This window comes from Marmota marmota, unplaced genomic scaffold (assembly GCF_001458135.2).
Source record: "Marmota marmota marmota unplaced genomic scaffold, marMar, whole genome shotgun sequence".
Lineage (NCBI taxonomy): Eukaryota > Metazoa > Chordata > Mammalia > Rodentia > Sciuridae > Marmota > Marmota marmota.
Window position 1 is genome coordinate 38,577,749 of NW_025999977.1, and position 27,440 is coordinate 38,605,188.

Genomic DNA, 27,440 nt, shown 5'->3' on the forward strand with positions numbered 1-27,440 from the left:
GCGCTGAGTCTAGAGACCTGCTTGAGGCCCCTTTACAGACAATCCCACCTTCTCCCAGTTCCTCCAGGGCTGAGCAGGGAGCCCCAGCGTCCTCACAGATGTGTTCTCATAGTTCTGCTTCTCCTGTGGGACCACAATCTAGCTAAGAGCTAATTCCCACTTCCCTGGCTCCCATCCTAAGGTCTGTGAGGGGTGCAAAAAAGGAGGTGTTCACAGGTGCTTCTCTGCTGTTTGCCAAAGCTCCATCCATAAGGCAACAAAGAGTCTTTAAAATGATTTGTCCTAGGAGAGAAAAAGATGCCAATTTCTAGAATATTTCAGTTAGTAAGAAGTGGTCGCGGGGTGTCTTGGTAAAGTCGTGATTGTGTAATAGGCTTTATGTCATCACCAACTGTACTATTGCCTCCAGGTGCTTCCATTTGTTCCACCTGCCCTCATCATTGACCAAGTTCACATTTGAAGAGGCAGGACTTCTCCCTGTGCATCCACCTCCTACAATGCTCGGTCTAGCCCCTGGCCTCTGACATGGCCTCCCAGGTCTAGAAAGACATGCACTTAGAGGGTGCTTGAATGTGCACAGCCAGCAGACATCTGTACCAGACCATGCTCCCAGGTACCTAGCATACAATAGGTGCTTGATAAATGCTTGCAGAGTACAGGGCAATGCTGAAACAGTAGAGCACCATGCCACAGCAGTTGCTCTATCTTTCTCTGGTCACTTTCATAACAAAGGCTCACCTTTTGGATCATGCCCAGGTTTAATAAGAGGCCATAAAGCACGGTGGGAAAAAGGTATGGGCTCTGGGTACTGATCGCCCAAGTTTAAATCCTGGGTTTTCCACATTTTGCTGTGTAACATTGGACAAGCCACTTATTCTCTCTGTGCCTCAGTTTGCCCCTCTATAAAATAGGGATGATCCTAGTACCTTTCTGTTACAAGGATTAAATGAGACCTTGCCTAGAGCATATAGCTCTAACACTAACCCTAATCCTAACTACTACATAAGCTTCAGCGATTGTTCTTACTATTATGTTTATTACTCTAAAATCCTCTGAAAGCCAAGCAACCTTCAGGGTAGAGAAATCAATTAAGAGGCTAGAATCTAACTCTTGAAAGTTTAAAATTGATGCTACATTAGCCTAGCCCGAGTGTCCTTAGACTCTTCTGCCTCACAAGGAAGCCAACACTGACCCTGCAACAAAGAGAATATTTTAAAAGCTACAATGGGGAGAAAATAACCATTGGCTGAGAGGCTAAAGACCCTGTCCTCCCAGGGCTCAGGATCACTCCTTTACAATGTGGTAAAGGTCTAGAGGCCTCACATCTGTTCCATTCAGTCAAACTCTGAGGCCACCAGGCTACATCATCCTGAGGATGCTTGGAAGCCAGAGAAGATCTCGTAAGAAAATACAAGCTGAGCAAGTGGGCACATACCTGTAATCCCAGCAACTCAGGGGGCTGAGGCAGGAAGGTTGCAAGTTTGAGGCCAGTCTCAACTTAGCAAAACTCCACCTCAAAATAAAAATAAAAAGGAATGGGGATATAGCTCAGTGGCAAAGCTTCCCTGGATTCAGTCCCCAATACCAAAGGGAAAAAGAAAGAAAGGTGTTTTTTTAAAAATGGCAATGTATACACTGGCAGTGAAAAGAAGCTGGAATCAAACTGAAATAAACATGAAACTCAGTAAAGGAATGCCACAGTTCTCCAGAGCTGCCCAAACCAGGTGTGTTTATCTCAGGAAAAAAACTTGGAATGATCCACCCAAGCCAGCTATGGCACTGTCATAAGACGGAGCTGCTAAAAGGGACTCCAATGTGTAATCATATGCAAATTTTCATGCTCTTATTTGTTTAAAGCAGGATGCAAATTCAAATGGATATGCAAGTTTGCAAATATGCACAGAAAAACATCGAAAATGAAAAGCACCAAATACTAATAATGGTTTCTTTTAGGAATTGACACTAACTCCAAGTGAATTGCTTTCTTTTTTTTTTTTTTCCTTTCAAATGCTTTTTTTCCCCATTTTCTCTGTAATTACTAAGTAACACTCTTACCACGTGAAGGCAAGCTTTATATTTTCAAGTTAACTAGACAGACTATATATAAAGGCATGGGGAAACTGGGTAGTGCTAACCAAAAGCATTAACAATTATCTTTACATTATGATGTGTAATTAGGGAAACTTACACAGGTAGACAAGAAAGAGAGGATAGGTCTATTTTTTGGCAGTTGCTATGATGAAGAGGCATCATGGATGAATTTTTTAATTCCATTAATAATACAGTGCTGGTCATATGATTTATATAAGGTAATAAGCTTAAAATCGGGAGAGCGAAGTAGGGAAAGTAGGTCTGAAGCCTTCCCTATTCCAGCTTATCTGCTCTCTCCAGCCCTGGCCGGGAGTTGGGCTAATTTAAGAGAGCTCCTCTGGGCTCTGAGAAACCTGAATGCAAAGGTCATCTGCGAAAGGCTGAGCCACTGGCAGCCTGAGGTTTTGATTAGTGAAGTTTCTTCCGTAACTAACCCAGTAACTGAGTCCAAAGACAGGGCCAGTCTGCTCAAGAACATCCTTAATCCCCAGAAGAACTCCCCAGAAATCCAAAGATTTTGGTGCTGAGTAAGAAAGGTGCCGCAGAGCCTCAAGACCTGAGAGGCCCCAGGACAAAGACAAATGGCAGAGGTCAGGGTCAGGGAAAAGCTGTCCAATGTGTCTCCTCCCTCAGTGCCCCTCAGAAAGACAGGGGCAGAAATCCCCACCTGCTCTGTCCACCAACACATCCCTCAACCCCACCCACACTCAGGAAAACCAAGGAGCTATGAGAGACAACTTTGGCTCATGAGTCCTCTTCATCAGGAACTCCAGGATCCAGAGGGATCTTAAGAGGTCTGGAAAAAGGTCCACCTGCCCATCTGGTTATGCCATCTCTATTTTCTTAATGTCAGAAGATGGCCCAGAACCTCATGGCCCTGTAATTAGCAGAGCTGTTGCTTTGTGACTTTTCACACTTTAACATCATGGCATCTCATGGTCCGTCTCCAGTCTGGACCCTAGGATCCCTGGGAGGGCATGAAGAAGCAAGCTTGGAGAAAACGCCTCCATCAGAGGGCTCCAAGCTGCCTTCCGGAGGGGTCCCTAAGAACCCCTAGAACCCCCAGGCTCTGCTGGGGCGATTGAGGAAGACATCCGCCCCTTCTCTTCTGTCCCCACCTGCCTGGGTCTCTGCTGCTACCACCCAACCCCCTGGGTAATGGGAAGCTTAGGTCCTTGAATCCATCCTTCCCTCTTTGAGCCAGGCTCAGACCACTCCAGCAGATGAGAGCCATTCCTGGAGACGACAGTTTGATTCTACCCTGGGTCCTCGCTGGCAGTGATGAACTCTCCCTGTTGCTCACCTGAACCCCTCAGGCTCTGGCCCACGTGCACACAGAAATCAGCTCGACAGATGGTGAAGAACACTTCCAAAACCAACATTTCTGGTTGGACAGAAAGGATGCGGAGCCCAGCAGAGCCTTCTGACCCAGATAGCTCATTATCACTCCACCCCAAGTCGCCCAGAGCCAAGCAGGGGACTTCACTCCAGAGGATCCACAGGAGCCCTGGCCAGGAATTTATTAGCTCATTCAGCCCTTTGAGGCCAACACCATTCCATGCCAGCCGGAGCACTGATCTGAGGATTAGAGAGGAAGTCAGCCCCCTCACGCCTGCCTCCACCCTGCCCAGGCCGAAGCCTCTAGCTGATGGCCAGAAGGAGAACTGTCAGTCACATCCAAGGAGACCCTGTCCCAGAAGGAAGGGGAAACCGCAGGCATCTTCCTGGTAGTGGCAACTCTGCCTCAAGGTGTGGTCAGAACACAAAGCAGACTGCTCTGATTTGGATATAGTTTGTCCCCTCAAAGTTTATGTTTTGGAAACTTGGCTCTCAGTGTGGAAATGTTGGGAGGTTGCAGAACCTTTAAGAAGTGGGGCCGGGCTGGGGATGTGGCTCAAGCCGTAGCGCGCTCGCCTGGCATGCGTGCGGCCCGGGTTCGATCCTCAGCACCACATACAAAGATGTTGTGTCCGCCGAAAACTAAAAAATAAATATTAAAAAAAAAAAAGAAGTGGGGCCCAGTGGACAATAGTTTGGTCACTAAGGGCATTGCCCCTCAGAAGTTAGATCCCATGAGAGTGGGTTGTCACAAAAAGAACAGGATTGGTTCTCCCCAGTCCCCATCTCTGTTTTCTTGTCTCACCATATAATCTCTTTTGTATGCATTCTTACTACTGTGATGCCATCCACCCATCCTCCATGAGACCCTCACTAGAGATGAGTAGAAGCTGATACTATCCTCTTGAACTTCCAGAACTGTGAGCTAAACGAACCTCTTTTCTTTATAAAAGCCTCAGCTATTTTGTTATAGCAACAGAAAATGAACTGATACACATAGGCCATCTCCAGGCTCCCCACTTTCCAGGGTGCCCAATCCAGGTGGGTAGAAAACAGGACCCTGAGTAAAGGGGACCTGAGTCTTATCACCATAGGAGACCCCATATTCTACTAACTAAAGCTCCAGACTCCACTGTGCTCAAGGGGACTGACCCATGGGCAAACAGCTAACACTGAAACACATGAGGGAGGAAGAGTTAAAACTCCTCTCCCATGATTCAGGTGTCATATTCTTCAAATAGCTAAAGTGCATTCCGCTTGGTGCAGGTTATCCCAATAAATCCAGGGCCCATGGTGATTTACCAAGAGCTAGGCTGTTGGCAACGGCAATCTCACTTTCCCAGAGCAGTGCTGAGAACAAACCATAATTTAGAGCTGGATTTATATTGTTTGTTCTACAGCAACAAACTCAGCAAATCATAAATTCCCTCTGAGATGAAATGTGGAAATTGACAATATTTATGAACTCAAGAGATAGAGAAGGGCTTCGCTAGGCCTTTGATTTGTAACTGAAACTCCTCCTGGTGGTTCCAGTCAAGGACACAGCTGCTATCCCAGCCCCAGGAGCTGGGCTCCAGCCAGGGCACGGAGAGCAGGAAGGGACAAATGTGCCAGGCATTTCCAGCCTCCTGGTGGGCTGTTCAGTGAATGCCAAGGCGAAACATGGCCCTGTGCTGGTTAGGACGCAGAGCAACAAGGCCGACAAAGGCGATTTTCAGATCAGAAGCTTCCTCGCACCGAGGGAGACTTGTTTGTGAAAACTCACTACTCTCTGGCTTGGACATAAGTCTACTCGGGTCCTACTTCCTCGGCACACCTGAAGTTTTAAACTTGCACTTCCATCTATATACTGGATACACCAGATACCACCTTCTAATAACCCATGAGAGGGGAAAAAGACTTGGACCAAAAATTCCACCCAAATTCCAATCCCCTCAGCCTCCCTCTCTGCCCATCACCACACCCTCCCCAGCCGAGCCTTGTCCAGCCCTCAGCAGCCATGGTGCTATGTGGCCCTGGGGGAGCCATTTCCTTTGTGTGGCTATGAGGAGGCTAGACCAAGTCATCTCCACATCTCCTCCACCTCTAACCATCTGGCGCCTGGGTGGATAGGACATGGAGAAGGCTCCAGACAGAGCCTCAGCGCCCCTGCTGACACCTGGCCTGCAGAGCCTCTGGGGAGGCTCTTGGCCTGAGAACCAACCAGGGCCATTCACCACTATGATGATTCCCAAGCAAGAATGTGCATGTGGTGACTCGGGAGTCAGAGCCCCACAGCCCAAGCAGGACGCTCACCCAGGCTCTCCATCATTGCATCCAGCACAGCAGCCGAAGCGGTGCAGATCCCCGAGTTCTTTGAGTTGAGATTGTCTGCAGTCGCCGTGATGAGGGAGAGCAGCATGGGATGCACGCTGTGTTTGAGGAGGGGGATCATCTTGGCAAGGGACTCCAGGGCCCACTGGTTCACTTTCTTGTTGGAATCCTGAAGCCTTGGGGTGAACGCATCAAAGACCTATTGAGGGAACAAAAGCCAAGAGCCTGTGGGAGCTCAAGCTGAGAGGGAGTCCCATGGAGCCAGGGACCCTGGAGTTCACCTAGCCTGACCAACTGCCCTTGGCCAAGACTTCCCCAGCATCCTCGAAAGGGGTCTTCCAGCCTTTCCAGAGCATTCCCAATTGTGGAGAGCTCATCTCCTCAAGAGGAAGATGGGCAAGAAGGAGGAACTAACATGCTCTGGGCACTCCTTGCTTGCCAACTTTACATCATGGAGGTCCTCCGGGCTCTTCCTCTGAATGACCTTGACAACCACAGGTACGTGTTATCCCCCTTTCCCATAAACAACAACTGAGGCTCCAAGGGATTAAATGCTGTGCTTCAGATTACACAGCTAGTGAGTAACCTGGATGGACACCAAGTCTGCTGACCCCGCCTGCCCCTACTCTGCCTCAGGAGTGACTGCCAGCAATCCTGCTCCAGGAAGAAGCAGATATTCACCCTGGTGTTCCACCTGTGAAAGGCTATACCTACCCCTAATCCACCTCTCCATCCGTCATGGTCCAACCACAGGCTCTGCCTCCATACATTATGGAAATAATCAACCAAAAGCAATCCAAGACCTCCCCCAAGGTGCCCTCTACCTGTACTTCATACCTTCCTCATTATTAATCTGTCAGACAGATGAGACACCCAAGTTACCTCTGAGCATTTCAAAGGTGTGGTCAACCCCTCAGGTCCCCATTTGGCATTACAAGACCAACTGGAAAGCAGGCCCCTTCCACCCTGAGAGGTATGGCACAATGTCCAACCCTGGTTCAGAGTTTTCCAAATTGAAATTGCACCCACAAAAGAGAGAGAGGCCAGAGGGCAGGGTGGGCAGTGCTCACCTGGACCAGGTTGGCAATAATGAGCTCTGGCTTGGTCTTGCAGTGCTCAAGGAGCCGCCCCACACCATCCATCCGCGACTGGTACTCCTTGGCCTCCAGTAGCCTCACCAGCTCCCGCAGCTGCTCCTCTGCCTCCACACCTCCCCACGCCGAGGAACGCAACCCCACCCGCCGTGGGCCATTGGAGCCAAGCCTAGGCAGAAGGAGGGATGAACATACATCTTGTACCACATGCCATCCCACTGGATGAGCACCTGCAGCTTGGTCCACCCCAAGCTTCTCCTCTACCCACCGCTTGGGGACACTGGCATTGAGAACTCTGAAAGTCTCTTCCCCAGGGGACAATGATGTGGTTGCCTAGGACCCCATCCTCTTGCCAGAGGCAGAGCTCTCTCTTCCTGCCTTTTCCCCCTCCTTTCAGAAGACATGTGCAAAATTGGCGGGGAAGGCTGGAGTGACAGGTAAATGTTCACGAGAAGATGACTGGTACCCATTTCTTTTCTTCTTCTTTTTTTCTTTTGTGGTGCTGGACCCAGAGGCTCACACATTCTAGTGCTCAACTACTGAGCTCCAACTGATTCACATTTAACCCAAGACTGGAGAAAGGTCTTTAAGGTCATCAGGACCCACCTTCTACCTGGTGGCTGGATCCTGCACCTGCTGGCCAGGGTCTGCTCTCATTCCTCTAGTAACTGGGGAAATGTTATAAAGCTCTGTTCCCTGACATTTGGATCACATGCCCATCTGAGCCCCATGGCCTAATTGAATCAGCACAAGAGCAGCTCAGTAGAAAACTGCCACCTCACATTCAAAGTCAGGGTCACTGAGTCATGCCCTATACCCAGGTCCCAGCCAAAAGGACTCCGCATCATCCAATCTGTCATTCATTCCTACTCCTCACACTCTGGCCTACTTAGTGCTAAGAGCTGTGCTGAGCACTAGAACGACCAGAAGCACAGTGTTTGCCTTAGGGCGGTCATGGACCAATAGAAGACAGTCATAAAGGAGAGGGGCAGCTGTCCACCCTGAGGATGGGGTGAGGAGAGTACAGAGTGTCAGAGAGCATCTGAGAGAAGACAACAAGTGAGCTGAGCCTGTTAGGCCAATAGGCATGGTCCAGGTGAAGACTGCAAAACCTAAACAAAGGCACAGCAGGGAAGAAGGCTGGAATTGGAGCTCCTGGCTGAGTGTGAGAAAGCGGGAGGCTGCTACTGAAGAGGGGGTGAGCCTTCTTCTGAGGTCCTGCTGAGTTCAGATGGCATCCTCCCAAGACATGGCAGAATGGCTAAATTTTAGAGAATGACCATGGGATTCCTGCTTGGTTTCTAATTGCTCCCAGGATCCACCCTCCAACCCCTCAGCCCAGGCTTTCTGACCTGCTGTGTCCCAGCTCTGTCTCTGAACTAATCCAGGGCCCCCCACCCCAGGCCCTGGCCATGCCCTACTTGCGCATTCACATCTGGTGCCCAAAGGATTTGCTGATCTAAGTGAATGAAGAGAAGCTGACCTCACACAGGGCCGGACCAACAAGCCCCACCTGCACTTGCAGAAGGGCACTCCCTTGGCCAAGCCTGCAGAAACCAGCTTCCATTTGGTCTGCCCAAGATGTGGGTGGAGAAACACTTCTTTTGAAACTATCCATTTGTACTGCAGACCCAATTAGGTCTCAGCTGTACACCAGATCCACACCTCTACCCCAGAGCAACCCCGGACCATGGGCAAGCAAGATGCTTCTGTTGGCAGTTTTGAACATGAAACCCCAGAGAGACAAGAGCAGCCATACCTGTCCTCGGTGGGTAGGCCGTTCTCATATGCCACCAGACTCCTCAACACCTTGCGACCTTTGGCAGATGGAAGTTCATGATTATCTTCTGTCCCCTTGAAAAAAAGACACACCAAACATGAGCTAAAAGAAGCTGCCCTCTAGGGAACTGCCCACCAGTCTGGTATAGACTACAACATGAGGGATCACCCCTTCTGCCTGGGAGAGCTCCAGAGGCCACAGCTGAGCTTTCCAGAGCCCTGGAGGTTGCAGGACAGAGACAAGATCCCCCCTTAGCAGATGAAGATGTGTAGGCCCAGGGAGTTCAAGGAAGTTTTAGGCAGGGAGGGGCAGAACTAGGAATGAGCACAGGGGCAGAAGCCACATTTATCCCACCTGTCAGGGGCAACGAATGAAAGTGAAGCTCTGGAATCCACTCTCTGCTCCCCGGACCCACTGAGGGCCACCAGGCTCCGCTCTGCCCCCAAAGACTCGGAGTCACACTCCACCGACTCACCCGCTGCTTGATGGCCGCCATGACTTTCCGCAAGTCATGTGACGGGAGGGACTGCTTCAGAAATGCATCAAACTTAGCATTGGCCATCAAGATATTCACCATCTTCCGGCCATAAAACCTGCCATAGCAGAAAGAGCAAGCTAAGCGACAGCAACAGAAGGGCATAAGACCTGGGCTTCGCAATTTCCCAATTATGGGAGGAGAGTTCTTAATACTTCTCCTCATTAGGAAAGCAATTCCTACCCACTTAAAAATTAGATTCATAAAAGAACAAACATCATCCTTAATGCCATCACCAAGAGAAAAATCACTATGACATTTTTACATATTAATATTTTTTCTACACAAATACATTTGATACCAGAGTACAGGTACGCCTGGCATCTAGATTTTTCACTTTATCATCCATTATCTTTCTGTGTTATTTAAAACTCTTTATCAGCATCCTTTTAAATGGCTATCCAATATTCTGTTGAATTCTATACAAAAAATATACTTAATTTTTTTCTAGTCTGGTACATTTACGAGTCTGAAGGAAGACAGTATGGAAGGGAGTGGTCGGCTCTACCTGGTGAATGGTGGTGGTTGGGGGAGGAAATAAAGGAGGGCTTCAGAGAAGAGCTGACCCTGGGGTTGGGACTCAAAGGATGAGTGGGAGTTCACAAGTGGGGGTGGGACTAGGGAATAAGCAGGAGGAGAAGGGCCATCCAGGGTCCATAGCACATTTGACATATCAGCAGGAGATCAGATTGAGGAAGAGTGAGCAGGGACTGGACACGGGAAGAGACAGGTCGACAAGAAGACAGGGCCCTGTTTAAGGAGACATGAAGGAGTTTAGCTGCTGGCGACAAGAAGCTGAAGAATGACCAGCTTTGTGCATTAGTCACACTGTCTCCAGCAGCAATGTGAGGGGTGATTGGTAGAGACAAGCCTGGGGACCAGTAGACCATTAGGAGGCTATCATCAGGGCCCAGGCACGAGATGAAGACCTGAAATAAGGCAGCAGAGTGGGGATAAGAAGGGGCAGTCAGATTCAAGAGCTGCTAGGGGGTTGGAATAACAGGATTTGATAGCAGGAAGCATCTAGAATTATCATATTTCACCCAACCTAAGACTCCATTGATTGCAAAATGCACCATTACTTTATTTTCCACTAAGGAAAAACAGAAAAATAAAATGCTGGCAATTTCCACTATCTTCAGTGATGCTGTGCCACAAGTGAAGGCTGCCTCGGAAAAAGAAGGTAACATTACTGGTGAGCATTTTCCTTCCTTGGATCAGGTAAAGTCCTTGGTGGTTTCTCTGTAAGAAAATGTGAAATATTGGCCATTTCTTCAACAGTGAATGATTGCTTCGCCGATGTCTGATGGATGCCCCATTGCTTGTCTCCATGTCGTCTTGTACAGAATAATTTTTCAATTCAATGCCAAATACTAGTATAATATTTCTAAGACATTTTCAACAGTAATTAAACTCAACAATTTTCTGCAGAGCACCCAAAATGATTTCTGTAAATAAATCAAAAGACTGACAAGGAAAGGTTCCTACAATGCAAACTTGAATGCCAAAGTTTGCAAATGTGCAAATAATAAAAACCAAGTTGTAATCACTTGGTTTACAACAGCAACTGAGAGGTCTCTGATTGTAAGACGCAAGCCAATTTCAAAGATCTTACCAAGTGGGGGAAATGTGAGTCTTGGGTTCAATGAAGTATGGGAATCCCTATTTTGCATCCTGTGTGACTTGGCAAGTAATGGTCACTATGAACCGTGAAGAAAACACAGCCAAAGAATCAGGCTTCGGGAGATGGCAATGAGCTCCTTTGAGGACACTCTGCACTGAAGATGGTACTGGGACATCCAGTGGCAGGTTCCCTAGAGGTATCAGAGATATGAGACTGACACTCCAAAAAGGGTCTGGTCTGGAGGGAGACAGGGCAGCGCCAGATTCTGCTGGTGGCTGCAGTCATGAGAAGTGAGAACCAGAAGAGGAGGACAATGAAGGAGTAGACTCCACAGTCACCTCCATGCAGAGGGCAGGCAGGGTGGAGAAATGGCCCTGGGGGAAAGGAGAACCAGGAAGTCCAGTGACCAGAAACCAGGAGGCATGGGATTTCCAAAATGGAAAATGAAAGTCAGGGAGGGTCATCCAGTATAAAAGGGAGGTCAGAAGGGAAAGAATGTTAGACCCAGAGAGAGATTAGGCCTCCATTTCCATCACCTACCAACAAGGAGAAACAAACAAACAATCCCAGACCTTCCTTTTCACCAATATTCTTCTCATTCACCCAGTTGTTCTGTCCAAAAACCTGAGAGGCATCTTTGATTTATGTATCCCCGCAACCCTCACCACTCATCTATGTCCTGTTGGCTCTGCCTTCAAAATGTATCAAAGTCACCCACAATCCTAGCCCAGCCTCCAGTCCCCCTTGTCCAGACCATGTGTAGCCATCGTGTGTTGTCTACCCTGCATCTTGGCTCCTCTCCTTAACTGTCAGTCCTCCAGTGAGCAGCCAGAAAGAGATATTTCTAATCCAACAGATAACAAGTATGTTAAAAAAAAAAAAAGAAAGAAAGAAAAAAAGAAACACTCAAACTCACTAGTCACCAGGATAAAAATACTCAGAAACAACAATGAGCTGTCACCTTCATCCATGGGATTGATAAAAATTAGAAATCCAAATGTTGTCACTTGTTAGCTGGGCTACAAAGAGGCAGATACCTCGGCTGACAGAAGGGAGGCTCAGGGAGCAGCATGCCGGGAGCCCCAGCTGGGCAGGGCCGCTGGAGTGTACACGTGCCCTGGGTGCAAACTCATCCCATCACTGGCCTGCTTAAAACCCTCTAAGACGTCCTCACACTCCCACCAAAAAAATCCTCCTGTGACCTCCCTTTATGCAACTCTAAATTCCAACCCTGACCTTGGCCTCTGAGGCCCTCCATGATCTGGGCACCGGTCCGCTACACCCCTGACTCCTGGTGCTCCACCCAGGCTGCCCATCCTGGTCCCTGAACACCAGGCAGTTCCAATCCGGAGGCCTTCGTACCATCTCTTCTGCCTGGATCACGTTCCCACATTCTCAAAAAGGCTGACTCCATCCAGCTGGTCCGTTCTCACATCTCCCCAAACCTCAGTCTAAACTCGCTCCCAGCCCATTCTCTGCTCTGTCTTCTTGTTTGTTTTTACCTTTGCATCCTTTACCTGTGTCTAAAGTGGTCTAATATTTATCCTTTTACTATCTGTCTCCCTTAACTAAGAGTAAGACAACAGGGGCTTGGTTTTTCCAATTCAATGCTGTGTCACAAGGATGAAGAGTGCTCCGCAGATAACGCTTGGCAAAATGACCGAACAGTCTTGCAGAGAACAGAGCCGGGGTGGGTGGAGATAGGAGCAACTTGGCAAGGAGTAGAGAGAGGAAGGAAGAGGACAGCGTGGAGGCAGGGGGCACTGAAGGCTCCTTGAACAGACTTGTCTGTGACATGGGAGGGAGGGGGAACAATAGGAAAATCAGCTTCAGTCTACCTGGTCCCCCTGAATGACCCCAGGGAAGCTGAACTCTGGCCAGGGCCCCTGGGGCTGGCTGGTGGCCTTGTCTGCCCCAGGCCCCAGCCCTGCTCTACCTGGTGTCCTGGTTGGAGTCCTGAGCCAGCCTCACCAGGTTGTGCACCAGCATGTCAGTGCTGTCCCTCGGGCCTGAGAGAAGTTTCTCTGCACCAATTTGCTCCAGGACGACTGAAAGGTGCTCAGCGGTGCATTTCCGGACTAATGGGTTCCGGTGGCTGAAAGGAAACAAGCACAGCCACGTTGTCAGTCCCAGGATGGGGACGTGGGGGTCCCAGCTGGAAAATATGGATCTACAAGCATAGACTGTAGACCCGTGTTCAGGCCAGCCCACTGCGGCTCCCACACACGGCTGGGGAATCCTGGAGGACAGAGCCATCAGTTCTGATGACAGGGCTACAATGACAACAACTGTGAGGAAGGGACAAGTGCCTGAAGCCACGATGCTCCCCAAACGCCCCGTGCTCGGTGTTCTCGGGCCCTGCCCAAGTGCATGCTCGTCCTTTGATCTACATTCGCCACCCCATTTTCCTCCACCTAGAAAAATCCCAGTCAGTGTCTCCTCTTCCTTCCCAGCCTCACAGGCACACTGACATGTTCCCTCTGAGGTGTGCCCTTGCCCCCAGCCTGGTGAGGCGTCCAGCTCCCTGGGAACAGAGAACAGGGCCCCCTCTCCGACGCAACCTCACAGGCCCCCAGCACACCCTGACACCGCAGAAGCCTAGTGCATATCTGTTGAACTGAACTGGGTGGTTTGGTCGCTGTGACAGGTGGAATCTGAACTGACAAGAGAAACACATCAGGAGGCCTGGAGAGGTGAGGAACAATCCAGAATGGAACCCAGGCGACGTGGCTCAGGAGCGCCTCACCCTTGGCGACATGCAAAGGTGTGCGGGCTGCGGCGGCAGGCCCTAATGTCCCCTGAGAGGCCCGTGCTGGTGGACTTATTGGGGTGGAGGGGCATTTCGCCCTGTGGGAGAGAGGGCCCGGGAAATGCCTTTGGTTTTGCTTTTTGTTCTTAAGGGAAAAGCAAATCTGGCTCCAACTGCAGCCCCTCCCTCCCCGGGAGACGGCCATTTGTGCCTTCCTCTCCTCACTGGCCCAGATTTCATCAGACAGAAGCAGAATGCCCCCGGGAGGGCAGGAGCCCCTGGGGCACAGCCCAGGCCGCTCTGTGACCGTGCCTCCTGAGGCGTTACCATGGCCACCGTGCTCCCCAGTCTTGGAGCAGAACAACAGCACCCCTCCTCTTCCAGAATCCCCAGCCTGGTCCAGAAAGGGTGGGGAAAAGCCCACTGAGAAGCCGGCTGACCCTCTGCAGCCCCACTTTTCTGCCTCCTTCCTTCTCGGTCCCGTTCTTCCTTCTCTCACATCTTAGAGCCTCTCCCCTGCCTCCCTGGCCCTTCTAGACAACAGGCAGCCACATACTAAATGCCTGCTGAGGTGAGGGCCACAAGGGCACGGGCAGGGGTCACGTTCTCCACCATGGCACCCAGGGCCCGGTTGGCTGCCCGCTGGATGAACTCGCTGGTGTTCCCCATCTTCTGGAGCAGGCAGCGGGTGATCTCCTCAGTCTCTTGGTCCATGTTCTTCTTTAAAGCCCGGAAAAGGTCACCCAGGGTGCTGATGGCCAGGCGGGACACCTTGGAGCGGAGGTTGGAGACCTGGGAGAGAGTGAGAGAAGGGGCCTCTAGGACTGCCAGACCCTGCCTAGGGCTCTGGAACACAGCGAGGATGGGAAGTGAACCAGCCCTCTCGCTAACCCTTCCCCCACCCCAAGCCCCCTTCTCACCCCTCACCACGCCCCCTCCTCACCCCTCACCACGCTAGAAATTAACACCCTGCAGCCGCTCTGGGCAAAACAGTCCCATTTTGTGATCATCATAATTGTTAATTCCACCATTATCATTATCATCTGAAATTTGCACAACACTTAGTCTTCAGGGCACATTTATAAAAAAAAAAAAATCCAATTTGATCTTCACAACTACTGTGAGAAGTAGGTATATGACACTCATTTTGTAGCGAAGAAACAGACCCTAGGTCACATACAGGAAAGCACAGAGCCACAACCCTGCCCAGCCTGCTTGTCAACATAACATCTTCTGTAGTCATATCCCTTCCCCCACTGAAGCAATCTATCTGCAAGGCCTCCACATGGATCAAGTGCCTCTGACTGCCTCTCTGGGCCCAACCTAGGCTGAGTCCCAGCCTCAGACAGGCCTTGGGAAATGCTACAGCTGTCCTGAAGTTGGGGATCTGCCCAGAGCATGCCATCCCTCCTCAGGCGGTTTGTGTGCAAATGGACACACTGGATTCCAAATGTGCCACTTGGGTCTCTGCTGTCTAATCTGAAGTATGCATGGCTAGCCAGGTGCAGTGGCCCATGCCTGTAATCTCAGAGATTCAGAAGGCTGAGGCAGGAGGATCACAAGTTCAAGGCCAGCCTCAGCCACTTAGCAAAGCCCTAAGCAATTCAGTGAGACCCTGTCCCAAAATAAAAAATAAAAGGACTGGGGATGTGGCTTAGTGGTTAAACACCCCTGGGGTTGATCACTGCTACCAAAAAAGAAAGAAAAGAATGGTGACTCCTCCTACCTCAGTGGCTGAAGGCTGAGACGTAGTAGAGATGCCCATGTTCCAGGGAGCCATGGGCCCCTCCGTGGCTGCTGGAAACTCACCTCAGCAGCTGCACCAGGGAAGGGGGAGCAGCTGCAGGGAGGGGGCAAAGCTCATGGTCTGTCGGGAGGCCTCACCTCCCCAGTCACCGCCAAGGACACATCGTGCAGCCTCCCAGCCAGGACCTCCGAGTGACAGGCCGCCAGGCGCTGGACGCTCACCAGGCCCTTCTCCTTCATCTGCCTGAGAAGCAAGGCCGGGACTGTCACAAGTAGATAAAGAGGAAGAAGCCCTGCTCCTTCTGCAGACCAGGGACCTCTGGGACACACACACACACACACACACACACACACAGCAGGGTGGGATTCCAGGGTCTCAGAGGCAGCACTTCCTGGAGTGTCACCCAGGCCTGAAATCCTAGGCATTCAGTGTGAGCCATTGTATGGGCCCTGGGTGGCCCTCGGCTCTGGCAGTGCTGGGATCCGTGCCCAGACCAAGACCTATTTGGGTCCTTGACACAAAGCAGACACCTAAAGGGATGTTCTTGGAGTGAGGACCGAAGACCCTGAGGGCTTTCCATAAATGTTCTGGACTCTGAGCCACCACTCTGCTCATGATTAAGAGACTGTGCCCCATCAGCACAGGGTGAGGAAGACTCAGAGCAAATTAAACTTGAGTTAGGGAAATGAAGGGCTGTGATCCTTCCCAGTCCCTACGTTCTGGAGTCAAAGTCACAGTTGTCAGGCCTAACCCTGGCGTGTTGCAGATCAGTGCACAGAGTCAACCGGGGGGATCCAGGCTCAGGAAGCTAGAGATACCACATACACATTCACACACACACTCACACACCCACATAGATTCAAGGTTGTGCACACACACACGGTGTCTCCTCACCAATCACTGCTGTTGAGGCACTGGAGGGCGTCCATCAAGCCCAGCTCTGGGTTCGAGAAAGGCCTCAACTCCTTGAAGGCTCTCAGACCCATCTCGTCCTCCTCATCCTCCCATTCAGGAGACCCCAGAGTGAGCACAGCAGGTAAGGAGTTAGCTGCACCCACAGAACAGAAAAGAAAGAAGAAGCTTCACCCAGGAGGACTGAAGGAGGGCAAATGTCCCCAGTGGCTGCTCCTCCTGACCCTCACCATGCCAATGGCCCTCAGCTCGGAGTCCACTGTGTATGCAGGAGGGACTGGTGATGGTCAGAACAAGCTCCAGGCCTCACGCCCCAGGGAGCCAAAGGGGACCATCTGACTGTGCCTTTTGTTGACTTTCTCCATTCCTCCATTGCCACTCTGACCATGGTGGACACACTGACTTGTGATGTGCTGCTTGATGTCACGTGACAATGCCCATGGAGCCAGGACTCGCCTCCAGTCCTGCCCTACCTGGGGTTGGTCTGAGGCCCAGGAAGTCTCTCAGTGAGCGCCTTTCATGGTTCTGACCTCACTTCCACCAGGAGCCTCTGCTCCTTCCCTCCTGCTATCATCCTCTGCCTGAGTAGGTAAGTGCTCCATGGACAGATGGCTGGAGGGAGGCAGAGAAAGGTAAGAAGACCTGGAGGAGACAAGGTCCAGATGCTGGGTCCAGATGTGGCCCACAACAGACAGGGATGTAAGTGATTTAGAAACCAGAGCATGTGCATGTGCTGATCGCGGTGCTGCACGCCTACAATCCCAGCTACTCAGGAGGCTGAGGCAGGAGGATTGCACATTCAAGTCCGGCCTCAGCAATTTATCAAGACCCTGTCTCAAAATGGCAGAAAGATCGATACAGGAGCAGGCACAGGGGAAGGAAGAGGAAGGAGAGGTACTAGGGACTGAATTAGAATAAGACATATTCCATGCTTGTATAATTATGTCAAAATGGATTCTACTAATACGAATAACTAAAAAAGAACCTATTAAAAAAAGTTTTAAAAAATTAAAGGAGTAGGGCTGTAGTTCAATGGTAGAGCATCCCAGTTTCAATCCCCAGTACCAAAACAAACAAAAATAGAGTGTGTTTTGTATGCGCTCCTTCTTTATGGACAGAATCACAAATTCTCACAAGAACAAGAAGAAATTTCAGAGGCGCTCTTTCTAGCCCAATGCCCTCATCACACAGTGGGAATATGGGAGGCCCTGAGAGACCATCACAGAGACAGGGAAGAAAGTCTCCAACCCAGAGCTCTGCTCTCAGGCCTCGCTCCCCGGCTAGCTCTCCTCACCCCCAGGGATGATCTTCTCTACAGCACATCCAGGGGGTCCCGGGCAAATCTGAGTGGAGAAGCAGCCCTTTACTTAAAACCAGACACAAAGATGTCCTTCCTGGATTCTCTGCCATTGGCACACGAAAGAGTGTGTCAGCCCTCAGATCACCCTCTAGGAGGTAGGAGGTGAGACACCCAACCTCCCTATCCTCCCCTGTCAACCTGGGCCTGAATTAAACACTGTCTGTGAAGCTTGCAAGTAGCACTGGTCCATTCAGGAGAAGACACAAGCTGGCCTCCTGCCAACCCCAACCTGCTGCCACCTCGTTCTCCAGTGGCATTTAGCATCCACCTAGATTTTAAGACACACAAAAGGCACCGGCAGAAGCCACTGCAGTCTCGAATCTCTTAGGGTCTGCGTCTACTTTAGTCCTGCCCAGTCCCTTACCCTGACGGCTTTTCAATAATGTCCACAGAGTGCCTTGTAGTTCAGGAGTTTCCATTTTTTTTGCACATATAAAATGGGAGGAATTGAGTAGACACAATCAAGCTCTCCTAAACCTACCTGGTATCCCGAGAAAAGCTAGAGTCTTACTGGATTTATTAGGAAAATCAGGAGGATAGCCAAGTTTACAGTCCTGAAATTCCATCATTTCCAGGCAAACCAAAAAACGGAGTAAAATGTAAGTGATTCTCTGTTGACTATCAAGAAAGAGAGAGAGGAAGAGGAAGGAGGAAGAGGAAGATTATATCCTAGGGAGGATATAAGAGGAGAATGTTGGTTTTTTCTTAACTCCAACAACCCAACCTACCTACTTAACGATCTTATTTCTACCGTACTCCTCCACACACACCCAGTTTAAATAATGAGAGGCGGTAACAGACCATACTGGGTCAAGAGTCACTAGCCAAAGTCTTAGTTCTATGGGCCACCGTCACCTTGAGGGACCTTTGGTGACCTTGTATCTCTGGTTCTCAGTTTCCCTATCTATAAAGTGAGTCAGTTGAGTTAGATAGATCAATATTTCCCAGTATCATGATCTTTTTGCCATATCATTTAATTACCTACACTTTTTCTTGCTTTGTATTTTTCTTCAAGTCAAGCCTCTTTCCAAATCTAAGTAAATTCATTTTAAAGGGAGTTTCATGTCACTACCATAATGGATAAACTGATATTATTTGTCATAGAATATGAATATTTATAATGAAAGTAGAATGACATTTTAAAACCCTCTCTATAAAATTAGAGCCAGCTTCAGACATCTCCGACTGAGCCTGGAGGATCTCTTCATCAAAAAAGAGAGATACCAAAGGTTAGCCCCAAATTAAACTTTCTACTTGACACAATCATAGAGGCTGGGATTGTCACATGACATCATCTGGGATCGGTGCCCAGATCATAAAGGCTGAATGGAAAATGGAAGTGAGTTCATATAATTTATTGCACTAAAATGTTGTTTTAGTCCACCAACCCTGTCCACCACATCCCACTGAAATAAACTGGACCCAATTGTTTATTTTGAAATACCTTTAAGTAATCTTTTCAAATGAAAGCTCATGTGAATGGCTTATGTGCAAAATGGAATGGAGACAGAGCCTCCCCTGGCCCCTTGGCACCTTTCCTGAGGTGTCCTGCTGGGACCTGTGGATCCTCTGACCCACCTGGCAGTGTGACACAGCAGGCAGGGATCTCTCCCCTCCTCCTCCTCCTCCTGGAGTTCCCTCTACTTCCTTGGCTGCTATTCGATAGCATCTTTGATCTGGTATGCTAATGACTCTGCTAGGACATGTCACACCAGGTGTGATCTCTGGGTCCCCTGCCTGGTCCACAGATGGTTATGAGTTCCAAACACTCTTCCTCTCTCTGGCAAGCTGACACCTCACACAAGGGCTACCTGCTAGTCCTACGGGTGGCAGGCAGAGCAGCTCATATCCCCTTTTCATGCCCCAGCGCATCCTGGGGCCTCGCGGCCAGAGGTCTGAGCCCCACCTGAAGCATGGCGGGCAAAGCTGGGCTCCTGCTTGCTGACGGGGATGCTGGGCAGAGAGGACCGGTTGGCCCGCTTCCTCAAGATGATGCCAACGTTGTTTCTGCGTGGGCTGTTCATCCTGGTGGGTACAGACAGGGTCCCACTGCCCCGTAGGGGAAGGAGGCCTGTGGAGACAAAGAAAGTCCTAGAACTGAGCTGGTCCTGCCTTCCCTGGGGCCCAAGATCCCTTGGAAATGGTCCCATTAACAGACTATGAGCTGGGTACGGTGACACACGCCTGTGATCCCAGCAGCTCCAGAGGCTGAGGCAGGAGGATGGCGAGTCCAAAGCCAGCCTCACCAAAAGCAAGATGCTAAGTAACTCAGAGAGACCCTGTCTCTAAATGAAATACAAAATGGGGCTAAGGATGTTGCTCAGTGGTCAGTGTCTCTGAGTTCAATCTCCAGTCCCTAAAAAAAGCAGACTATGAGAGTGGACATAGGCCCTGTCCAGTCTCAAGAGTTGAGAATCCAGGAATTGGCCAAGAAGTTTCCCCAGTCTGAAGGATTCCCATCCCATGCACCCAGTACCTTCCTTCACTAGGGTTCTCCTCGAGCCGGGGGCCTGGGAAGTGAGTTCCTTCTCCCTGTCAGGCTCCTTTGTCCTCCGGAACAACTCCATCTCTCTCATCTGCTTCAGCCGCATTTTTTCCTGTGCAGACTTGGAGATGGTGACTTGGATCTGGCACAAGATCAAGGCAAACTCTGTTAGCCTTGGGGACTCGGCTATGCTTTCTATACCCTCATTCATTCAGTCCTCAAAAGCATGAGCACCTCCTATGTGCCAATCACTGTTCCAAGAAGGAGCCAAAAAGATAAAGTCCTTGTCCCCTAAGAGTTTTGTGAAATGAGGAGATGGACAAGAAACACGAGTCTCTAATGTCAAGCGAAATGCTGGGGGGAAAGAAAACGGAAGGATACAGAAGTGATGGTGACTGTTGCTTTAGATAAGGAGGCCCAGAGGTACCCCCAGAGGTGAAATTCAAGCAGAGACATAATAAAGAAAAGGAAAGAAATTTCTAGGAAAGAAATGTTCTAAAATACAAAGGTCCTGAGGCTGGAGTGTGCCCAGTGTGGCTACAAGGGGTGGGGTGGGGGGACGCTGGCACAGCCCTCTGAGTCACAGCAGTGACAGGACACCAGGTCAGAAGGTGGCACACTAAACCACACTAGGCCTTGCAGTCCATAGTGAGGACTTGGGTTTTCCTCAGAGGGACACAGGAGGCCATTTAAGATTTGAAGCAGAGGAGTGGCATGACCTGACCTCCTTCGGGGGCACTGGCTTCTCCCTGGGTGATTTCTTTTAATTTTTTTTGTTTTGAGATAGTTTGAGACTCATAAGAAGTTGTAAAAGTAGGACCAAGAGTCTCTGTGTAGGCTTCCCCCGGCTTCCTCCAATGATGCCATCTTACACAACCCAGAACATTCTGTCTTTTATATCCCAGGGATGGGGCTACATGGGAAGAGTCCAGATTAGGTGGAGTGGGCACCAGCAGATCAGAGCAAGTGAATACTGAGCATGAGGTGGGGGCTTGGACCAGGGCTGGGGGGGCGGGGATGGTGGAACCGTCAGCCCCTGGGCATTTTTTAAACCAGACCTGATTTTGCTGACACTTGAGATGCGAGGTGAAAGAGACAGAGAGAGGAATCACGGATGGGCCTAAGACATTTGGCCTGAGGCCCTGGAAGGCTGGAGTAGCCTGTTACCACCATTCCCTGAGCAGGAACATTAGAGAAAGAGGAGATTTTGTGAGGTGAGGATTCAGGCGTTGAGCTTCAGGCATGGTAGGTTTAAAATATAATTAGACACCTAAGGGAAAACGTTGAGTAGCAGCTGAACATGTGAACGGAGGTGAGGGGAAGGTGGGGCTGGCGAGGGGCGTTTGGGAGTTCTTGACTTAGAGACGGTACTCAATGCCACGAACTGGAGGAGGTCCTGAGGGTGATGTAAATAAACCAGAGGTCCAAGCCCGGGAGGGCTCAGCCTCCAGAGGTTGGGAAGGTGACGAGCAGCCAGCAAGGAAGGGCCAAGAAGGAGCTGGCTCTCATGGAGGCACGGCACCCAGGAAGAGCCACCCCACCTCCATCCCTAAAGGGAGCGTTGACGAGGACCACACTGCCAGCTGAATCCAAAGCTGCTGCTGCTGGGTCAACATAGACAGGACTGAGATGTGGCTGCATTTGGGAAGGTGACAGTCACTGGTGACCCTTTTTGTGGGGAGGGGGGGACTAAAGTCGGACTGGAGTAAGCTCAGGAGAGAACCGGAAAAGAGAGGTGTAATAGCTTTGTTTTGGTTTTGTCGGTTTTCTGAAGATGGAAGAGAGGACAGAGAGTGAACGTGGGGCTGGGATGATCCAATTTCAGGGAGAATGTTGTTGATGCAAGAAGGTGAACCCATGCTGGGCTGGAGCGCTGGGTGAATGGAGCGAGAACAGAGACACAGTGGTGAGCCAATGGGACACTTGGGATCTGGAAGATGGGTGGCGAATTTGGTAATGCCGGGATCTGGGGTCTGACTGTGTAGTGGGAAGCCGAGGCCGAGTGGAGGACAAAGTCTTCTCTACATGGAATGATTAGGACCCTTCGTGTTCTGTCGCCCTCACTAGAGCAGGGCCTGGCCCTTGTCAGTATCAGCAGGGCATCCCCGCCTCCCACGTGGTGGGGATGGGATAGGCACCTGGATGTGTTTACTGAGCTGAACTATTTTACCTCTGAACACAGGCGCCCCCTACCAGCACCTCTTCAAGTTTTACTAAATCAGTCCTGTCCAGGGAAGATAAGCCACCTCCTCAAGGTCACCTCCAACGTACAAGGTTTTGTCAGACCGTGGCCCCACAGCCTCTGGTCAGCTGCCTCTCGGTTGCTGTCCAGCCTGGCAGGTCAGATTACCCAGCCTGGTTCACCTAAGCCCTCTGTCCTCTCCCCCACATCCTGCTTCCTTCCGACCATGTGTGACCTTCTTCTGTCCTTCCTCCTCCCCACCTGCCCCTTAGCAACCCTCTGTACTCTTCACTTCACCCAGTGCCCACCCCAGCCCTGTCCTAGTTTTTCTTTCTCTTCCTCCCTCACCCCCAGACCATCCGCAGTCCTGGCCTTAAGGGTTTGACACAGCTGCCTCGGCTCTGCCTGGCTCTCCTCCATGTCCCACGGGCCAGCTCTACGCTGTGCATTTCAGAAACATACTGGGATTTAGCTAGTGGTCCACTTTGATCCTGACTTCATCTTCCTCTGGCCTCCCAGATACCTTGGTGCTGGTCTCCTTCTGGTCCTCTTCTTTTAACAAGGGGTGGGCTTCTTTGGCGTGGTTGAAAGAGAAGGCTGTCAGCGTAGGGGCAGACTGTGATGAAGCCAGGACAGGCTTCTCGGAGGAGGTGGCAGACCTGTCTCTGATGGGTGGAGCCAAAGGTTTGGGCTCTGAGGAGTCAAGAATAGGGAGAGAGGTGAAGACAATCAGGTCCTGAGCTACTCTCCCCGACCCTGTGGCTGGGGTCACTTAACTGCCCAAGCCCTCCACCCTCAGTGCTTCTGTCCAACACTTCCCTAATGGAGGTTGGGTTTCCCCTGTTGAGCCACAGGGCCTAGGACCGCATCATCCCCCTTTATTCATTCACTCATTCATTCATTCGTTCAGCAAGAATTGCTTGCCCTATTCTTATATAGACATGGAAAGGGGGCTGGGCAGGAAACAGGATCGGGAAAAGAAAAAGTAAAACAGGCCTGCTGACCATTTATACCACCACAGCAGAGCTGGAAGGGCCAGAGAACTGCCACTAGTCCCATTCTCCTATTTCACAGATGGGCCGCCATCTTGGGCTGCCCAAGGCTGGAAAGGGAATCATGAACCTTGGACTCCTGAAGAGCTTTTTGGTCCCGTCCCATGGTCCTCTGCCCACCTCCTACCTTCTGATAAGGATCCCTCTCTTTGGGGCAGAGAGAAGGGGGAAGAGAGGCTTCAAAGCCTCCATCTGCCCAGAGGTAAGAGACAGGGCAGAGGACACGGGGGCGGGAGTGGTGACAGAGCTAACTGACCAGGGCAGAGTCTGCAGGAATGCTGCAAGATTTGAGGAAGCCCTCAGCTGCAGAAAATATCATGGGAGCCCCTACTATGTGCTAGGCATGTTATACACATCGGGCAGGGAGCCCTCTAAGGACTTTGCTCTTTGTATACCACTTCCCCACCTTCACCCTTAAGGGACACCTTAAGAAGCTTTGGGTAGCCAGGCCCTCATTGACAAGGTCTCCTGGCCCAAACCCCCATGCCAGCAATCTCAGAGGAGGCTCCTAAAGGACACTTGAGGTGCCATGAGTGTCACCCAGGCTGCCTGGGCTCACCCCACTGCAGCCCAGTCAGGGAGCAGGGGAGAAGCAGCTGCCACCAAGGCTTCAGTGCCAGGCCTACCTCTCAGGTCCAGCTCTGTGTCCTGACCTGGGGGCCTCTTGGGCAACAGCCTGCCCTCTGCCAACTGACCCACCTGCTGAGCTGATCAGCCAGGGACTTGCCAGGAAGTTGGCACCCTCCTGCCAGTCAGCACATCAGCTGGCACCAACTCCCACTACCTGCAGCCCCGGATCAGGGTGCCCCAACCACCCAGCTACCAGGCAGGAGGCTGTGGCCTCATTTCCCCTGCACCACAGCCAAGGCCTGCTTCTCCACGGAGTGAGATCATCAGGACCAGAAAGGATCCCTCCTCCCCTCTCTGCCCACTTGAGAGCCTCCTGTCCAGCCCCACTCCTGACTCCTATCCTGGGGTTGGCCCTGTTCCCCTGACGTTTAGACCTGCCAGGACCTGCCCCGACTGAGGGTTTGTGGAATGTGATTTCATGCTCTGTCCAGTGAGGTCACCTCTGCTTGCTTAAAACAGAGTAAGAGTCCCCAGTGCAAATCTGATGGGGCTGCTTTTCACTCTCCAAGGCCAGGGAGGACATCCAGGTCACTGAGCCTCATCTGTCAACTGGTAACAGAGCCATCCCTCTCATCTGGGCCATCATGAACTAGTGATGTACAACTATGATGTATATCAACATAGGCAGAGCAGGCACCAATGTGCACTGCTTCTCCAGCCCCTCGCCCAGGCCTACCGTCACCCTCCAGCAAGGGACCACAGGTGACTCAGCTTCCCCGTCTATGAAATGAGGGGCTTGGAAATGAGGGCCCTGAGGTCTCTTCTGGCCTAACTCCACTCCACGACTCAGCCCAGGAATACAAAGGGTTAAAAACCAGGGTGTGCTCATAGAGAATACATACCCAAAGATCTAGGGGTCTTCTCCCGAGGCCCACTCTCCCGAACCAATCTTAAAAGAATGGGGGAGAAAACAGAAGAGTGAGGAAAGCAAGACAGAGGTGGTGGGTAGGGGAGCCCAGGGTGGCTCCAGGATGAGGAACAGAGACTAGGGACACAGGGAGGGAGCTGGTTTCCCTGTCCAAGCTCCCATCCAGGAGAGAACAGGCCAGGAGATACAGCTCCTGTGTGCCCTAGGGGCTAAGGGACAGACATGCAGGCTGGGAGCCCAGACTCAGCACTCAGCCTGGCTTCCTGGCTGTGCCCTGGTCTGTCCCCAGGCAGCTGGCACCCACATGGAAATGAATCTTCAAGGACAGCCCCACCCGCTATTGTGGCTTCCTGGACCTGAGTGGCAGGACAGCAGCTGCTTCAGAGTGTAAACTGTCCCCCGGCTCAGAGAGCTTTGAGCGCAAGTTCTACAAACTGCTCCCACCTAGCTCAGTGACCCCTAAATATTCCTCCCCCCCTCCTGCACCTCCCCAGGGGAATCTAGAAGGTCCTCTTTGCTGTGATGGGAAATCACCACTGTTTTGTACTAGAAATTCAATTTGATGGCACATAGAAAGGATAAGACGGGGACATTCCTGGCACGGGTTGCACTGCAGTTTTTTTAACGGAAAGCACCATTCATTCATTCAAAAGATGTTTATTTACTGAGCACCTGCAATGTACCAAGCACTGTTCAGACCCTGGCATTAGAGCATCAGTGCAATGGACAGAGAACTGTGCCCCCATGGAGGCCAGCTGTGCCATCTCCCATGTGATTTCTCTTCTCAGCAAGGAAGTACATAGGCATCAGGACCCAGGAGCTGGCAGGGTGACAAGCCACCACAAAAGCACTGGGACACAGCATCCTGGGCTCTGGCCTCAGTGGAGCCACTCAGCAGAATGACCAGGTCAGGATGGGCCTGAGAACAGGCAGTAGGGGAGTCCACTTCAGTGCCTGCCTTGGCCCAGGGGACCCTAATCAATAAGGACCACAGAGGTCAGGGGGATCCCAAGTCTACTAGGGAAACAGAGCTCCACGCTGGGTGCAGTCCTGGACTCTCAGCTTCTGCCTGGAACAGGTCCAGCCCTTGGGTGTGCACCCACCCAGAGGACTTGTGTGGGCTGGAGACAGAGCTGGTTGGCCCCAGGCACCGCATCCCAGTTCCACTTCCCACTGCATGAACAAGATGGGGAAGGCAGGAGAAGTGAAGTGGAACGTCCTCGTGGTTGCCAGATGACTTCCAAGCACTCCTAGGGTATCTGACTGAATGCAGGTGCACAGCTCAGTGACCTCGTACCTCCCTTTGCCAACAGGGGGAGGGGTTGAAGCAGCTAAGCCCGACATGAGCCCCTCCCTGCCACATATCAAAACCAGCGTGTCCCAGGGGCCAAGGCAAGCTGAGGCCACCAGCAAGTCTCCCAGTCTCCCCTCCTCGCTCCCCTCTCCCGCATCCTCACCCCCCTCTCCCACATCCTCACCTCACCCCTGCTCTGCCCTGCTCCAGCACCTGGGCTCCGCCCCCCTCACCTGCCCCACCCGCCTTGGTCTGCACAGCTCCACAGCTGCCAAACTGGCCTCTTGAAATCAGAACCAATGTCACCTCTACGCCAAAAAGCCCTGGGTGACATCTCATTCCCCCAGGATAAAGCACACGCTCCTGGAGGACCACCTATGATTCCCAGCCCTGCTTTCCTGGCAGCCTGTCTCTCAAACACAGGTGAGCACCGCCCGCTCCCCCTCCCGCCTCCCTCCGCCAGTCCCTTAAAGTCCCAGGGGCTCCTCCTTCGAATCTCTCCTCCACCTCACGAATTCTCCTTCAGCCTTCAGAATTTCTCCAAGAAATCTTCCCAGCATGACGCAGATGATTCTCTACTGGGCTCCCAGTAGGACAGGCAGTCATGGGACATGGACTCAGTGATTTCCTCCTAAATCTCTCTGGTGGGTGCCTAGAGCACACAGTGTGGGTCTTATTTCACTTTGTTTCTGCAGCACCTGGCACTTAGCAGGTGCCTAATAGCTCTTAAGAGAATAAAAGTATGGACAGATGAATCAGTGAGATGGAGACCCATTGGCTGGACAGCCCCACAGAGTCAGAGAAGAGAAATCCAGTCACAACTAGGCTATGGCAGACACCAAGCTTGGCATCCTGGGAGCCACAGAGACTTTTGAGATATGGCCCCTGCCCTTGAATGCTGCAAGTTAAAGAATAAAATGAGAAGACAAAATAAATATAAGAAAAATAAATGTAAATAGGCTAAATGTGTTAATCAAATTTAAATGAATAGGGGCTGCAGTTTGTGGCTCAGTGGTAGAGCGCTTGTCTAGCACGTGTAAGGCACTGGGTTCGGTCCTCAGCACTACATAAAAAATAAATAAATAAAATAAAGGTATTGTGTCCAACTGCAACTAAAAATATTTTTAAAAATTTAAATAAAATAATGAAAGGCTGTGGTCAGGTAGTCCATGGGCTGGACGTCAAGTGGACAGTGCAGAGATGGCCACTTGCACGCAGCACCCTTTGCAGCCCATGAAAGCCAGTGTAGACGTGGAATGGTAGAGACAGAATGGGCTGGAGCAGTAGGGTTGGGGCGGAAACACCATCTGGGAAAGCAAGGCTCCCGCTCAGGAACCAGAGCACCCACAGAGGGGCAGGGGTGTTCCTACAGAGCAGCACAGGAAG

At 51.1% G+C, this 27,440-nt stretch overlaps 1 protein-coding gene across 3 annotated transcripts in view; it reads right to left on the minus strand.

The window, feature by feature from the left end:
• The window catches only part of Togaram2 (TOG array regulator of axonemal microtubules 2), a 60,913-nt gene that overhangs the window by 5,883 nt on the left and 27,590 nt on the right, over positions 1-27,440 (minus strand). For all 3 annotated transcript variants that reach the window (XM_048804599.1, XM_048804600.1, XM_048804598.1), the window contains exons 7-18: positions 24,735-24,781; positions 22,734-22,903; positions 20,020-20,170; positions 19,450-19,614; positions 16,166-16,319; positions 15,409-15,514; positions 14,081-14,316; positions 12,712-12,870; positions 9,092-9,209; positions 8,596-8,690; positions 6,813-7,005; positions 5,725-5,941 (exon numbers count right to left, since the gene is read on the minus strand). In XM_048804599.1, coding sequence (XP_048660556.1) covers positions 5,725-5,941; positions 6,813-7,005; positions 8,596-8,690; positions 9,092-9,209; positions 12,712-12,870; positions 14,081-14,316; positions 15,409-15,514; positions 16,166-16,319; positions 19,450-19,614; positions 20,020-20,170; positions 22,734-22,903; positions 24,735-24,781 — 1,811 coding nt within the window. The remainder of the gene's footprint in view (positions 1-5,724; positions 5,942-6,812; positions 7,006-8,595; positions 8,691-9,091; positions 9,210-12,711; positions 12,871-14,080; positions 14,317-15,408; positions 15,515-16,165; positions 16,320-19,449; positions 19,615-20,019; positions 20,171-22,733; positions 22,904-24,734; positions 24,782-27,440) is intronic.